The sequence below is a fragment of the Aptenodytes forsteri genome, unplaced genomic scaffold (assembly GCF_000699145.1).
Source record: "Aptenodytes forsteri isolate BGI_AS27 unplaced genomic scaffold, ASM69914v1 Scaffold188, whole genome shotgun sequence".
NCBI lineage: Eukaryota > Metazoa > Chordata > Aves > Sphenisciformes > Spheniscidae > Aptenodytes > Aptenodytes forsteri.
Window position 1 is genome coordinate 802,228 of NW_008794371.1, and position 14,325 is coordinate 816,552.

The window sequence follows — 14,325 nt, forward strand, 5'->3', positions numbered from 1 at the left end:
ATATAAGAGGGGGGGGGGGAGCTGTTATTAAACAACCTCCTGTTAACCCCTGGAGGTCATGGTAACTAAATACAGTTGAAGCCAAGTTTCTAAAGATTTCCTACAGAAATCCACTTGAATAATGAGAATATCCACAGCTACTTTAGCTGGGAAAAAGAAGATTAGAAACCTTGCTGCACTGGGGCACAGGCTAACCCCATAGCAGAGCAGCAGTGTCCTCCACCAATCTGCCTTCTAGGGCTTCTCACGCAGAAGCATCAGGTGGTATTTGCCCCGTGGTCTGGTGCAGGAGAGCCACCTCGCTCCCCTTGCCCTTTGCTGGCTGGGGAGAGGGCTGTGCTCGCACCGCAGACGCCCCCACCATCGCTGGAGTGAAGCAACTTACCCTTAGGTGACTGTGCAGAGCAGACAGGCAGAGCAGCAACAGACCCCAGAGGAACACCATATTTCTGGAACAGAAGGACCAGCTGAGAGAGAAGTTATTTCCAGCTGCCTGGCAGCAGCAAGTGGAGCCTATTCAGGTCTACAGGGAGAAAATTATCAACCTGGCCAAACAGGTTGGCGCAGGAGCTTGCAGAAAGCAATAGAGAGATGAACAATGCTGCAAAGAAACAACACGGGACTCCTGCGTCCAATGCCAAGGCAGCGAAATCAGAGAGCAACAGGGACCCACACCAGAGCAGAGCTGTAACCACAGCCAGGCTCCTACACGATGCTCTCCTGCTTGGATCCTGCGTTTCTGACCCCATCACCCTCATTCCTCTGGATTGCAAGTGGTATTTCCCTAATCAGTCCTGCACACGCCGTGCCTCTGGAAGAAGACAAGTCTCTGCTCCTTTCCTGTGCAAACCGCCAAAGTATGGGCACAGCACCCTCAGCCGTACCCTAGGCTCTTGGGAGAAGGGATACTAACCTGCCTCAGAGGGGCTGCAGGCACTCAGCAAGTGCTGTCTGGGAGGGACTTTGCAGGTAGAAAATGCAATACCAGAGCAGTTTCTCAGCAGTATGTCCCAGAATAGAGTCCTCCCCTTCCCAGCACTCGCCTTCCCCCTTTGCTGGCAAACCCAGCCTCTCCCACCCCCGCACTCCGGTACGGGACAGTGGGAGCAGGGCTTCCAGGGCCATGGATGAAACCCCACCCTGGCCACTGCTTCACCCAGCCACTTTTCCCTTTCAAACAGAAATAGCATCTTCTTCTTCTTCTTCTTAACATAAAGCCTCCATGCCAAAGCCCAGCTGTTTGCACAGCTGCCATACACTTAATTCCTGGGGCTGCTTTCCACTCTCCGAGCAGTCCTTGCTTTCACCCGAAACTGCTGGGCTGTGACCCCAGTTGCCAAGTAGAAGAAGCAAAACCTGAGGCCATTTCATTCCCCCTCCTCCCTCACCCCAAATCCTGCAGCCACATATAACCCTGAATACCCCTTTCCTCCCTGGTGGTGCCCATCTTTTAACCCTCTGCCAAATTCACTCCCCTTTCCCAGAGAGACACTATTGCTTATTGGAGGATCCCCCATTTACCGTCAAATCCTCATTTCTTTGCCCCTTACCTGAGGTTGTTCATGTCCACGTTGGAGCCGGCACCTGCTTTAGCCCGGCCGATAGCTCTGTGCGGGGCAAACGCAGTCTCTTGTCCAGCCCACCCCGCCTACCCGTCGGCGGCGACCTTCGGCACCACCCCCTATTTGAGAATTTGGCAGGCAAATATTGACCTACAGCATCCGGTTAAACATTTGTTTCGGGGATAAGAGTGAATTTGTCGTGCATTTGGAGATGGGGAGACGCTTTGGGCTGCTGTACCCTCAAGACAATGTTAACACCGAGTTTACCAGCTCCAAAACTCCCATCAGCAGAAGTAACATGCAGAGTCAGTTGTCCCTAGTACTGGCTCTGCTTTCCATATACTCCCTGTGCTGGGAACACGCTCTTTTATTCATAACCTTTAGTGAAAACACAGGGCTTGGTATTTACTGCCACAGGGCTCACTCTGTTTATGGAATTTTCTTTGCAGAAAACCCCAGATATTTACTCCCTGTATCCCAGCTGCTTCTGCGGCAGCAAGCACGGGGCGCTGGTTTTAACAGATGGCTGGTGCCCAAGGCCCCGTGGCTGCATACCCGAGCAGGAGGCAGCGATGCTTAGGCTGGGCTGAGCCAAGAGCAGCTGGTACCTCCTCTGGGACACAGCACGCACCGGAGCCCTGCCGGAGGAGTTGGCGCCGGTGCCGGGCTCCACGGCACGCATGCACCGCTGTGACATGGAGGAAGAGGCTCAGGGACAGGCAGAACTCCAGCGGTCCTGTCCTGTCCGGTTTTGTGCCTTATGCAGAAGCAATAGTGATCCTTCCCGGCTCTGACCATGTCCTCAGCGCGAGAGGAGTCACTAAGGAGCGGTGGGGAACACTAACGGGATCGCAGCGCTTGCAGCCATCCATTCCTTGCAGCGGCTCTTGGTTCCCAAACTCACCCCAGACGCTGGGAAGGAGTGGAAAGGAGACAGGTCTGAGCTCTGCAACCAGAAACTACTTTGAGACATGCCGCTGCAACGTGGGGAGCTACTTCCCCTTGGAAAGCAGATCCAAGTCCCTGTGCAGCAGTTCGACCTTACATCCAGGGCATCTTCACAGCATCCCCCCTCCAGCTCACCCAGGAACACAAGAGGTGCCCGAACGCAGAGCTTTAGCTTTGGCTGCCAGAGCAGGAGAGCTGCAGCCAGCACACCCAGCCCTGCACCACACTGCACCCGGGCCCCTCCAGCACAGAGCTTCCCCACACACCCATTCTCTGCATCTCTTTCAAAGAGTTTATTAGAAGTAAATATTTACATCTATTGCAAATGGTTAATAGGCAACACGGGACTGAGAGCTCCCCTTGAGTAGGGAAGGATAGCAAGGGCCAACTGCTCACCTCCTGGCCCTCCCTGGAAGCGGAGGACAGCCTTCCCAACTGCAGGTGGCTCAGATTGAACCGGCAGCTGAATGAAAGCCCTTTCCCCTCGCAGGACAACCCACAGCAGGCTCCTCCTCTGCCCAAGATAAGAGCTTCCCGCTCCCCCAATACTGGCTCTGACTAGGCTGAAGGATGGATGGGAAAAGGGCTGCAATGGCAGTGAGGCAACTGCTCCTACTGCTGGGTCAAACAGCACTCTCCTCACCTTTGGGTGCGGGAACAGGCGGTGCTGTCCCAAAGGGAAGGTCAGGAGGAGAGCATGCTGGATCATGCCTCCTGGCTCTCACCCTACAAGGGCAGGAGGGGACAAAACCAAGCACCTTTTTGCTGTCCTGTCTTCCCCAGGAGTCTGACCAGCACAAAGGAGAGGATTAGAAGGATGATTTCCTGAGAAACGCTGCCAGTGCGTGGCACACAGGGCATTTCTCACCCCCTAATCACAGGATGCAGTGCTGCTGGGGCAGGAACCAACAACAGTCCATCCCTATCCTACTGCTCCAGAAGCCAAAATCCTTATGGAAGCATCTAGCTCTGGCCTCCCTAGAGGGTCACATTCCCATCCCAAACTGTCCCTCTTCAGCAGTCCATTCCTAAATGAACTGGCGGAGCAGATGGGGGTTGTACCTTGGCTGACTTCCATTCCAGCCTTTGCCCTGGAGCCAGTAAGGCAACAGAAGTGCTCTAGTTAACCTCTCCTCCTCCCATACAGGCTCTAACTCAGACGGCAGAACCTAAAATTAATAGAGTACATCCTCTGGGCTTTGAGAGACCACAGGAGGAGGAGATGCCCAGCACCACGCAGCTCCAAAGGCGGCAGTTCCCAGGCCCAGTTTATACTATCCTAGTAAGACTGTTCAGTGGTTCAGGAGTGTAAGTGAAGGGCAAGTGCAGATGGCAGTAGCTATACCGTTGTGTTCTTGTCAAGGGGCACCTCTTACCCTTTAACTGAAGGAGAGAGGATACCTGTGGTCCATATCACTCTGGAGGGCAGCTCACAGTCCCCTGGGGATCAGGCACACATGGTATGGAAAGCTCCAGGCCTCTCTGCAGGGGTGACAGTGACCTACAACGCCCAGTATTTCTCCCAGCAGCAGCAGAGGTTTCTCAGTTATGGCTTTTTTCTTTTTAAAGATACAGAAAGAGGTTAGAGATGATTTACCGAGTGCTTACTAACAAGTACACCTCCCCCCTGCATCCTCTGTTCAGAAACATCTAACTCTGCCTCCTCCGTAAGCGACGCTGCCGGCTTTCAGCTCTACCACCAGCACTGCGGGACAGCCACAAGCTCCTGGGCCGGGGGTCGCTACGCCAGGAGGCGTACGACGCCGTTGTCCGAGCCCAGCAGGAGATGGCATTTCGTGGGCAGCACCGCCAGGCTGGTCAGCGTACCCCGAAAATTCTCCGAGCTCAGCTTGGTCGTGCTGATGGGCAGGGCTGAGGACTCCAGCATGGAGTAGACGCCGATCTTGTTGGCCACAGTGCCAGTGACCACTTCGTTGCCGTAGAGGTCAAATGCGTGGATGGGTTCAGATGCAGATTTGTAGTGGTGCAAAGGTTTCTGCTCCAGTTCCTTCCAGACAGTCAGGGAATGATCCGAAGAGGAGCTGATTAGCACATTGCCCTCTGTAGCCTGCAGGAGAGGAAAGGCCAGTGAACCAACACTGCTGCAGTACAAACTCCCAATCTCATCCTGCAGATGAGATTAGCAGGTAGCTGCCAATAATCCAACAGTCGCAGTGCAATCCCTTGGGACTGTCCCAGCCATTTCCAAGCAACTGATGGTACTGAGCAGTATTAACAAGGCATCCAGGTGGACACTGCAAGCTACAGGACTCTCTGGTAGCTGGCAACCTCCTCTAGTGCTATCCTCCAAGAGATGGGCTGTGCCTCTTCTCAACAACATCCTGATACCCAACACAACTAATTCATCATCTGTTACTACCACAGTGGGTAAAGAGATTATCATGCGGTCTCCCTCTCCATTAAACCACCTGCCAAATTCTTTTCCTTCTCAGGAAAAGGAATTGGGAGGCTCTCTCACAGTAGAAAATACTGCTGAGGGTAGGAGAGCCTGGAGCTGCCTATTAGCAGAGCTAGTGAGAGGGTAAACAACCCACATCGCTGAACTTTGTTTAACCTGCATTTGGGTTGATAAGAGATTATCATGCGGTCTCCCTCTCCATTAAACCACCTGCCAAATTCTTTTCCTTCTCAGGAAAAGGAATTGGGAGGCTCTCTCACAGTAGAAAATACTGCTGAGGGTAGGAGAGCCTGGAGCTGCCTATTAGCAGAGCTAGTGAGAGGGTAAACAACCCACATCGCTGAACTTTGTTTAACCTGCATTTGGGTTGAGGACACGGGAGCCCCAGCACCGCTCCCTGAGGGTGGGTAAATATGGATAAGAGTTATTCATTAGAGCAACGCTCTCCCAGGGGGGCTGAGAGCCCTGCGGAGAAAGCAACGCATTTGCTTCTTCACAGGAGACGTGGCTCCTTCCTGCCCCTGCTGCAGACCTGCTCGGCAGGGACTGACACCTGGGAGGGCTGATCTCCGTTCAGCACAGATTGGACCAAGAACAGCGGCCCGCAGCACTAACCATGGGGCAGGAGAGCTTGAGCAGCCTCTTAGGGACACAGCAAGGGATGGAGGAACACCCAGAGGATGGAGCGGACAAGCCCTGCCAAGCAGCGCATACCAGAAGGATGCTCCACGCAACCTCAGAGGATCGATGAGGCCCACAAAGCAGCCCCCCACCCTGATCCCAGCTGAACCTCTCACCTTGATCTGCAGGATGTCTCCCTCATGGGCAGGCCACCCCCGCATGATGAGTCCTGTCCTGGTGTCCAGCAGCACGATGAAACCAGAGGAGAAGCCAGCCATAACGCTGCGCCCATTAGGACTGACAGCCAAGCAGCGGATGAGCCCAGCGCTCACCCCACTGGCCAGGCGAAACTCGTGCTGCAAGAGAGAGAGTCCATCTGCTGTGGGACGAAGATCAGGGGATCCAGCATTTAGGGGACAAGAGACCCTGGTCCAGCCGGCTTTCACAGAGTCATTGCAGCTGGCTTTGGGCCAGCCGTGATCCCATCATTAAGCACACAGATGGAGGAAGGGGCTCGCAGCGCGCCAGACTCCCTACCTGTAGTCCTGGCTTCCTGTGATCGATGAACCGCAGCACAGAGTCTGCGCTGGCCACAGAGATGCTGTGATAGGGAGGCGGCATGGTGGTCACAGCTGTGATGGGGACTTTGCTGTCTAATTCATCAAAAGTCCGGAGAAGTTTGCCTGTGAAAACACGACGGAGAAGTTACAGCAGTAGATGTACAGAGAAGGTACACAGCAGATCTCCAGTTCTGCACTGTTTTCCAACAGGAGCCATCAAAATTCAGTATGGCCCCTCTGTCTTTAAGGACTGGACCAGTTCACTCCAGCCAGCCCTCACCCTTTCCCTTCTTACCTGTGAACTGGTCCCAGATGTGTACGGTCCCATCACAGCTCACCACGTGCTGAGATGCCTCCAGCTGGCTCACGTAGAAAACTGACTTCTTGTGCTCGGCGTACGTGAAGCGCGGCGGCACCTCACTGGTGCCATCCCCGTAGTTGTACAAGGGCCAAAGGCGGACAGTTTTGTCCTTGCTGCCACTAAGAAAGAAGTCCTCGCTGCTGAGCGGTGCCACGCACTTGATGGCCCCTGAATGCCCTGAGAAACTCTGCAGCTTGATCTGGTGGAAGTGGAAGCGGGGGTCGTGTTGGCTCACCCCAATCTCATACTGCCAGTAGGCCAGCCAGTTCCCACAGAGCATGTGGGTGCTGCGAGGAAGGTCATGCTTCAGGGCATTCTCCTCGCTGGATGAGCTGGGAATAAAGCCATCAGTGCCAGCACTGAGGCAAAGTAAGCCAAGACCCTCGCGCTGCGTGTCCACAGGCACCTGGATGCGGTTCCCTACCAGCACGCTCCCAAAAGTACCAGAGTGACTGTCCTCCTGGTGGCTAGAGAAGGACTCGGTCCCTCGCGTATCTTGGTCTGAGCCCACTGCACTCGGTGTTTGCTCCAGGCTAACCACCTGCAGGCTCTTTGGGTTCATGTTCTCCAGGTAGATGCTGGCCAGCTTCTCAACCAGCGAGTGGTTGGGCACAACCGTCCGGATAACGTCACCTGAAGAGAGAGAATGTGGCTCCAAGGGAAGGAATTTCCCCATCGTCATCCACCACCACCAGAACAAGGGTCAGCACAGGGCCGTGAACACGATGTCCCCCACAAGCCACTCACACGCTGCTCCCAGCCAAAGCAGCCTGAAGCCCAGTGGGCTCTGTACCCAGCAAGCAGACCAAGCCACAGTGTAGAAGCTGTGGGTTTCTCCCAGCAGCCCTACGCCCTCTGACTTCTCCCGAGTTCACATCCAGCCCGTGTGCGCAGAGCTCTCTCACAAATCCCAGGAGATGGTGGCCAAGCCGTACCTAGCAAGCAAGAGAAGGGGATGTAGGTGATGTAGGCCATCTCAGGGTTAAACACCTTCTGTAACTCCATCAGCATGGCCGGATCCAGGGCCAGCAGCTTCCCATCCGAGAGGGGCACCTCCATCACCGGCACCTCACAGCTGCTCAGTGACTCTGCCGTCAACCCCTGGACAAGGGAAAACAGGAAGATACCCAAGATCAGATGCTCTCACCACATAATTACACAAACACGGCCTGGGATGGACGCTGCTGACACCAGTACTGGTGTATGCAGGTATGCCCACCACATTCCTGCAGCTGGGTACTGGGGGATAGCAGGAGGGCCTCTCCCACGTCACTGACCTGGTCTTGCAGCTCCTGCAGCAGTGAGAACGCCCCAAAGAAGTTTCTCACTGTGTCACTCAAATGCTGCTGCACCATCTCCTGCCCGATCCGCAGGCAGATCAAGGCAATTAGGCTGATTGTCTTAACGCACAGGACAACACGGGCCTGGGCACCACTGGGGAAACTGAAGAGGATATCCATTACCAGCTTGCCCTTCACATATCCCGTTTCCCCTCCTCTGCTTCGTGCTTCCTGCCTCATCTGTGTTACCAGAAGGTCTTGAGCAGCACAAGCTCTACGTGCATGCTGTGTACCAGTGCAAGGAGGTGCACATCAGGGCAGGAGCAGCCCCACAATTTCAGGAGCCTTAAGGCCCTCACAGAACCATTTTCAACTCCCCGCTTTTGAGGTGCTGATCCTGGCTGAAGGCACGGCAGACTGCAGTGCTTACCCGACGGCCGGCGAAGTGAGGAAGCCCAGGACCGGGAGCAGCACCTCCTGGCTGATCTTGGGGAGAATGTCCATGAGCGTGGTGTCCGAGAGACATACCACGATCTTCTGAGTCAGCATCACGGCAGCCAGGAGCCCTGCCTCCTTCCGACTGTTCAGCCGGCCACCACCCGACCCGCCGCTGGGCGCAACCTGCAAAAGGAGTCCTTCAGTGCCAGGGCCACCATCTCCCCAGCAGGACACATCAAGGGTGATCCCAGGATCACCCAAGCTCAGCCTCAAAACCCGGCACGGTAGTGCTGGTCCCAGCTCCTGGGAGAGGAACCTGAGCACTGAGTCTCAAGAGCAACTCATGTCTTGCACTCAAGGGACGAGCCTGAAAACTGACAGACAGCTGTCAGCACAAGAGATGAGCCCGGAGAGAACGGGGCACGACATCCCCAAGCTCGCAGGCATCCTCTGGAGGACACCTCCCTGTGGGATGCTCCCACACAGCTGGAGAGACAACCCCGGACTGGCCTACAGCATCACCAGCCTGGAGGCTGCAGAGCATCGTTTGCCGGCTCAGGAAGAGGCGAAACCTATTACATACACACAACTTAAAGCAAAAATCAGTGTCTTCGTCCCACGTGACATGGAGCCTGGATGCACAGACTGCAGAGGAACAGTCCTTGCATGAAATATCCAAGCACAAATTATGGGCAAACCTGCTGCTGACTTCGAGAAATCCAGCTGTTAATAACTTCATTAAGCAGAAGAGCACATCCTTTTCTGCTGACAACGTACCGATGCTGGTTACAGCAATGCCAAAGAGTTAACAACATCAGCAGCAACAGGAAAAGATTTCTTTCTAGATTGTCCTATTTCCTAACTCCTAGACAAATCAAACACCCAAGAAAAGAGAGCCAGTAACAAAAACCACAAACAGTTCCCAGTTTCCGCTATATTTCTTGTACACCTGCCATCTTCCAGCTCATCACAGAGGCTCTTCCTCTCACAAAATAGCCACTCTGCCAAATCCTGCAAGAAGGATTGACTTTATCCTATTTGTGACCTGCAAGTTTCATCGTTTTAATATCAGGCTGCCAAATGCTGTTCACGGGGGTATTAATCCCCCCAGCGCCCCCAAGCAAGAAGTTGAGTAAAGCAAAGCAGAACAGCTGGAGCTATGATTGCAACTGGGTGGAGAATGATTTTGCTGAAAAATGGGATTTTTTCCCCTGAAAAATCTCCCCTTCAACATTGGAAAAACTGACAATGCCTTTTTGTTTTCTTTAAATGAACAGCTGTGGCCTCTTTTCCTCTATGTTTAAATTATCAAAGCTATTGAAGTTTTCCATTTAAACAAGAATCCATAACCAAAGTGTTTATAACCACTAAAAAGGGAGCAATATGAAAAATAAGCCTGTTTAAAACATTCAGAAACATTTTTGATGAAAAATTGGTTTGTTTTTCAACCAGCCGCATTACACACATTTTCTTCTTGCTATTCAGCTATGAATTTCAAGCTGAAAAGTTTTCAAGTCTTGCCAGTATTTTTTATAGTTGAAAAACCTCCTTCAACCTCTCCGCAGCTCATTCCCTATCTACCCATACCGACCTCTAAAAACACTCACTCTAAAAATCCCACAGCAGCCCAAGCTGCTCTGCCTGCCCATTATCACAACCCCACCCTCGTGCCAGCTCCCTTTCGGCACGCTCGCCCAGCAAAGCAAAAGAAAACCTTTTTCTCTGGCTTCGCGCGCGCCATCGAAAGGTCTGGACAGGGAAAGCTCCCGGCTGAAACAGGGAAGGAGGGGCTGCGGCAGCCCGATGCAGATCTGCAGTGGCTGAGGCTTGCTAAAGAGCAAAGCCCACGTACGCAGCCGCAGGCTTTGCTGGAAACGGACCAGAGTTTATGGCTGGGGGTGAAAGTGCCTCTTCTGGCTGCATCAGCACAGCCCTTCTCGGCCAACACATCAAGAGCTGCTCAGCCCACACTGGCCCAGATGGAGCTCAACCGAGCACAGATTTCTATGCGGGAGGCTCCTGGTGAGGCTGGACTATTTTCTGTGCAACCTCCTTTTGTGCCTGGACACAGCTCTCGCCCCAGCGCGCGCAAGAAGAGGAGAAAAGGCAATACTAACCAGGTAGCTGATGTAGGGCAGGTACTGGTAGGTGAGGACAGGCTCTCCGTACAGGTACGCCACATGCACAAGACAGGCCAGCACTGGCTTGGACACCTGATCTCCCAGCACTGGCCGTTTTTGGTAGATATTTCCTGTACTCAGGGGACTGTTCTCATCGTTGCTTGGTACAAACTGCTGCCTGGCGGGGCCTGCCCAGAGACAACATCGTGAGCTGAAGCAGCAGGCTACACCCAAGCCACAAGGCACCCAGCAGACTGTTTTGGGGCACAGCCCACCCCAGGGGTCCGAGGAGCAGACATTACCAACGTAGCAGGACGTGAGCAGACGGAGCAGGTTCCTGGCGATGAAGCGGGACGTGACGGTAGGGCCCAGCTTGGCCGAGAGCCACCTCACCATCTTACAGGCTGTGTCTGCAAAACAAAAACAGTTTGCAAGGACAGAGCCCGGCACGGCGCAGATTAGGTATCACCTGGCTGCTGCCCAGACCCTGCCTGCCCCACAGGCAGCTCCCTGGGTCTCAGATCCGCACGCTTCAGTGGAGACCTGGCCTTTTACACTGGTTTCATCGCTGTCCCCAAGCTGGGACCATAGACACCCCCAAATCTGGACCCACTTCTTCCCAGGCTCTCCCTTTCTCCCACTCACTGCTTTACTGGACGTTTGCCACGCTCGGCAGAAAGGCTCAAGGCTAGCAGGGTCTTACCCAGGAGTATTGTCTGCTCTTTGTCATCGGAGTGATCCGGCAGCTCCTCTCCCTCTCCATCCTCTGGCTCGCTGCTGTCATCAGCCAGGGTGACGTCCACGGAGGCACCAGCATCCACAGCCACTGTCAGCTCTGCATCAACAGCAGCGTCATCGTGCTCCTCTTCATCACGCTCCTCTTCCTCCTCCTCCGAGTCCTCGCTCTGTTTCAGGTCCTGACTGCTGTCCATCGACTTCAAGCTGCTCTTGTCCTTCTGGGAATCCCCATCCGCAGGTCTGTCCTCTCCCAGGGACGCCTCGCTGGCACTGCTCTTGTCGCTCAGCCGCCCAAGGCTGAGCGATTCCTGCTCCTGAGGCTGCAGGGACTCCCCGACATAGAGGCCGCTCTGGAAGTCCTCACTCTCGGGCAGGTAGGCTTGGTCGTGGAAGCTGACGCCAGAGGTGTAGTCGAGGAGGTCGAGTGCAGTGGAGCTGTGCTCCACGTCCATTTTGATCTCCTCCCCAAACACGCATGACACCGGGCTTTCCCCTCCACTTTCATCATCTTCAGCCGTGCCAAGGAGGGATTTGCTCTTCTCCCGCGAGCTCTCGATGCCAACGAGAATCTGCAGGATGTGCGGCAGCAGGTTCAGGAGGAAGGACTGCAGCCCCAGGCGCACTATCAACTGGGCGACAAAGCAGTCTGTGTAGAGGTAGAACCTGCCGTGGCGGTAGCAGGGGGTCTCATATGCTCCGATCAATGGCTTGAGCAAGTATTTATTGGCATTCTTCGGACCGAGGGATTTCGCTATAGGTTCAAAGAGATACCACGCTGCATAGACAGCAGTATTCTCCTCGGACATCAGAGATAATATGAAGGGCAGAAGAATCTCCAAGCCTTCAGGAGTGATTTCAGAAAGGATCCCCTCCAGCTGCTGCCACAGCTGGAAAACAAGTTCCCGGCCCTGACCTTCATCCTCTATCTTCTTTGCCTGATAGGTGAAAATGAATTTGTGCAGGGCTGGGAAGTATGTGGGGAAGGGGACAATAGAGCTGAAGGGACTGAGGAGCTGCGTGGGACAGGGTGGGGGGAGGCCCTGGGAGACGGGTTTGTATTCAAACAACTGCACCGCGCCCTTGCCCAGCCTGGTCTTCAGAAGCTTCTCCACCGGCACGTTCAGCTGCAGCAGGACGTGCAGCACGTGCTGGAGCGGGGCCGGGATCTCCTTGGGATGGTAGCGACACAGATTACGCACCATCAGGAACCGCTCCAACAGGGATGCGTCAGGCTTCGAAGGACGAATCCTTGGTGCAAATATAATCTCGGCTACCAGAATGCCCAAAGCTTGCATGTCCCTCTGGAAGAGGTCCGAGAGACCCAGGGGTGGCTCTTCCCACGGCTGCTCCATTAGATGCATCTCACTGCTTAAGCCTTTAACCAAGAAATTGTCCAATTTCTCCAGTTCTTCCAGGGCCTGGAGCGGATTGAAGCCTTCAGGAAGCGCGATCTTCATGTCAACCTGATCCACAGCACCTGCCTTGCTCCGACGGAGAGGTCGGACACCTGAGGTTTTGCCTTCAGTGGCATAAGCAGGGAGGGTGGAGGGCTGTGCTGAAGGCACAGTGGCACAGGGCTGATCAGCAGCTCTACTAGTAGCAGAAATCGAATCCAGGGCTTCTGTGCCTTGCTCTAAATCATCCTCGCCAGCGATGGGTTTCTCCCCAGACCAGGTGGTTTCACTAGGAGTAGCCTCCAGGACCAGCCCATTAACCACATCCGTCACCTGGCCTTGTATATCCTCCAAAAACACAGTCTCCCTGATGTTCTGGAGAAGAGGCCGGGCAATGGCTGGAGCTTCAGCAGGTGTGTAGGCAGGTCCCACCATGCGCCTGGGATGTGGCTGGTCAAAGAGCTGCACAACCCCGTAAGTCGTCAGATGCGTGTGGTTGTCTACTAGATGGAGGCAGACGTTCTTCTCCTTGACAGCATCCTTCCCCAGCAGCTTGTACCCAAAAGTGAGATCAATCCAGTGGTGCAGGTCCTGAGAAACTTCCCGGCTCTCAAGCAGCATGCGGTGGACTTCGATGAACTCCTCATAAGAGCTACACCAAGACGGCACGTCCAGGTCGGGCATGTCCGGATGGATGGATCGGAAGATGGAGGGGTCCGTATAAAACTCTGGGATGCACTCATCCGGGGTCCAGCTCTGCATGCGCTCCATGCTGGCTGGATACTCGTTGGGCTCCCACTGGGACCTCACGTGGCAGCACAGCACTGCCTTGGGTGTCCTCCGAGCCGTGTACACATAGTAGGTGATATCCGAAAGGACATCGGAGATGTGATGGGGGACATGGAGCTGCTCCCCACTTGACCCACCAGCAACAAACGCCTGCTTGGTCATCTCATAGGTGAAGTCCAGCTGCTTGTCTCCCTTGTTGAGTCGGAACTTGGATTTCCTTAGGTCCCTGAACTTGCCATTTTTGGTAGTGAAGTCCACCACCCACGGAAGAACCGGGTGATAATTGGGGTCTCCCATTCTCCTCCCAGCCAGACTGTTTAGACGCATAAGGTAGTCAAAGTTGCTGACCTGCCCATGTACCCACTGTAACACCAGGTCTCGGAGGTCCTTCTGGCAGGCGGTGCACCTCGCCTCCTGCCCTCGCACACCAGCGCTGCTTTGCTCGGTCGGTCGTTCCAGACCAGCCTCCAGATTTGCTTCCTCTTTCTTCGGTCCCTCATACTCTCTGAAGTTCACACGGAGCCGGCTGCACAGCTTCTCATCCACAGCCACATCCCGAAGGGAAAAGGCGCCGCAAGCCAGACCCGCCTGGTGACAAGCCTTCATGGCCTGCAGCACGTGGAAGAGGAGGAAGAGGATTTTGGCGTGGCTGTTGGTGAGCTTGGCCGGGCTGAAAGTCACGATGTCATGCAAACAGTACTGCACGTAAGGGTAGACGACGTACAGCATGCTGGCCGACTCCAGCAGAGCTTCTGCCTGCAGCACGTTGGGGCAGGAGGGCACCCCCTTGGCGGCCGCCACGCTCTCCTTGGCAGGGGAAGCACCGGGCGCGCTCTTGCCTACCTGAAGGACGGGGCAGCCGTAAGCTTTCTGCAGGGCAGCCCGCAGCGCATCCAGGGCCGGCACGGTGGGCGGCGCGTCAGCGTGCCAGTACGGCCGCACGTAGAGGCAGTGAGCCCGGCACCACAGGTTTCGGTAATTCTGGGAGGCGACGCTCTGCATGAAGCCATGCAGGGTCTCCGGGCTGCCGTTACGTTGGTCGGAGGCGGGGGGCTGCACCCGCAGGGGGTACGGCAGCCGATCCTTCCGCAGCCT

At 54.9% G+C, this 14,325-nt stretch overlaps 2 protein-coding genes across 2 annotated transcripts in view; both read right to left on the minus strand.

Moving 5' to 3' along the window:
* The window catches only part of SERPINF2 (serpin family F member 2), an 8,290-nt gene extending 6,674 nt beyond the window's left edge, over nucleotides 1-1,616 (minus strand). Inside the window, exons 1-2 of the mRNA XM_019474085.1 lie at nucleotides 1,551-1,616; nucleotides 386-449 (exon numbers count right to left, since the gene is read on the minus strand). Coding sequence (XP_019329630.1) covers nucleotides 386-449; nucleotides 1,551-1,564 — 78 coding nt within the window. The 5' untranslated portion in view covers nucleotides 1,565-1,616. The remainder of the gene's footprint in view (nucleotides 1-385; nucleotides 450-1,550) is intronic.
* Nucleotides 1,617-2,781: 1,165 nt separating this feature from the next.
* WDR81 (WD repeat domain 81) overlaps nucleotides 2,782-14,325 on the minus strand; it is a 15,940-nt gene continuing 4,396 nt past the window's right edge. The window contains exons 2-11 of the mRNA XM_009287548.1: nucleotides 11,013-14,323; nucleotides 10,612-10,719; nucleotides 10,307-10,497; nucleotides 8,182-8,372; nucleotides 7,749-7,914; nucleotides 7,407-7,572; nucleotides 6,406-7,104; nucleotides 6,088-6,233; nucleotides 5,727-5,906; nucleotides 2,782-4,578 (exon numbers count right to left, since the gene is read on the minus strand). Coding sequence (XP_009285823.1) covers nucleotides 4,252-4,578; nucleotides 5,727-5,906; nucleotides 6,088-6,233; nucleotides 6,406-7,104; nucleotides 7,407-7,572; nucleotides 7,749-7,914; nucleotides 8,182-8,372; nucleotides 10,307-10,497; nucleotides 10,612-10,719; nucleotides 11,013-14,323 — 5,485 coding nt within the window. The 3' untranslated portion in view covers nucleotides 2,782-4,251. The remainder of the gene's footprint in view (nucleotides 4,579-5,726; nucleotides 5,907-6,087; nucleotides 6,234-6,405; nucleotides 7,105-7,406; nucleotides 7,573-7,748; nucleotides 7,915-8,181; nucleotides 8,373-10,306; nucleotides 10,498-10,611; nucleotides 10,720-11,012; nucleotides 14,324-14,325) is intronic.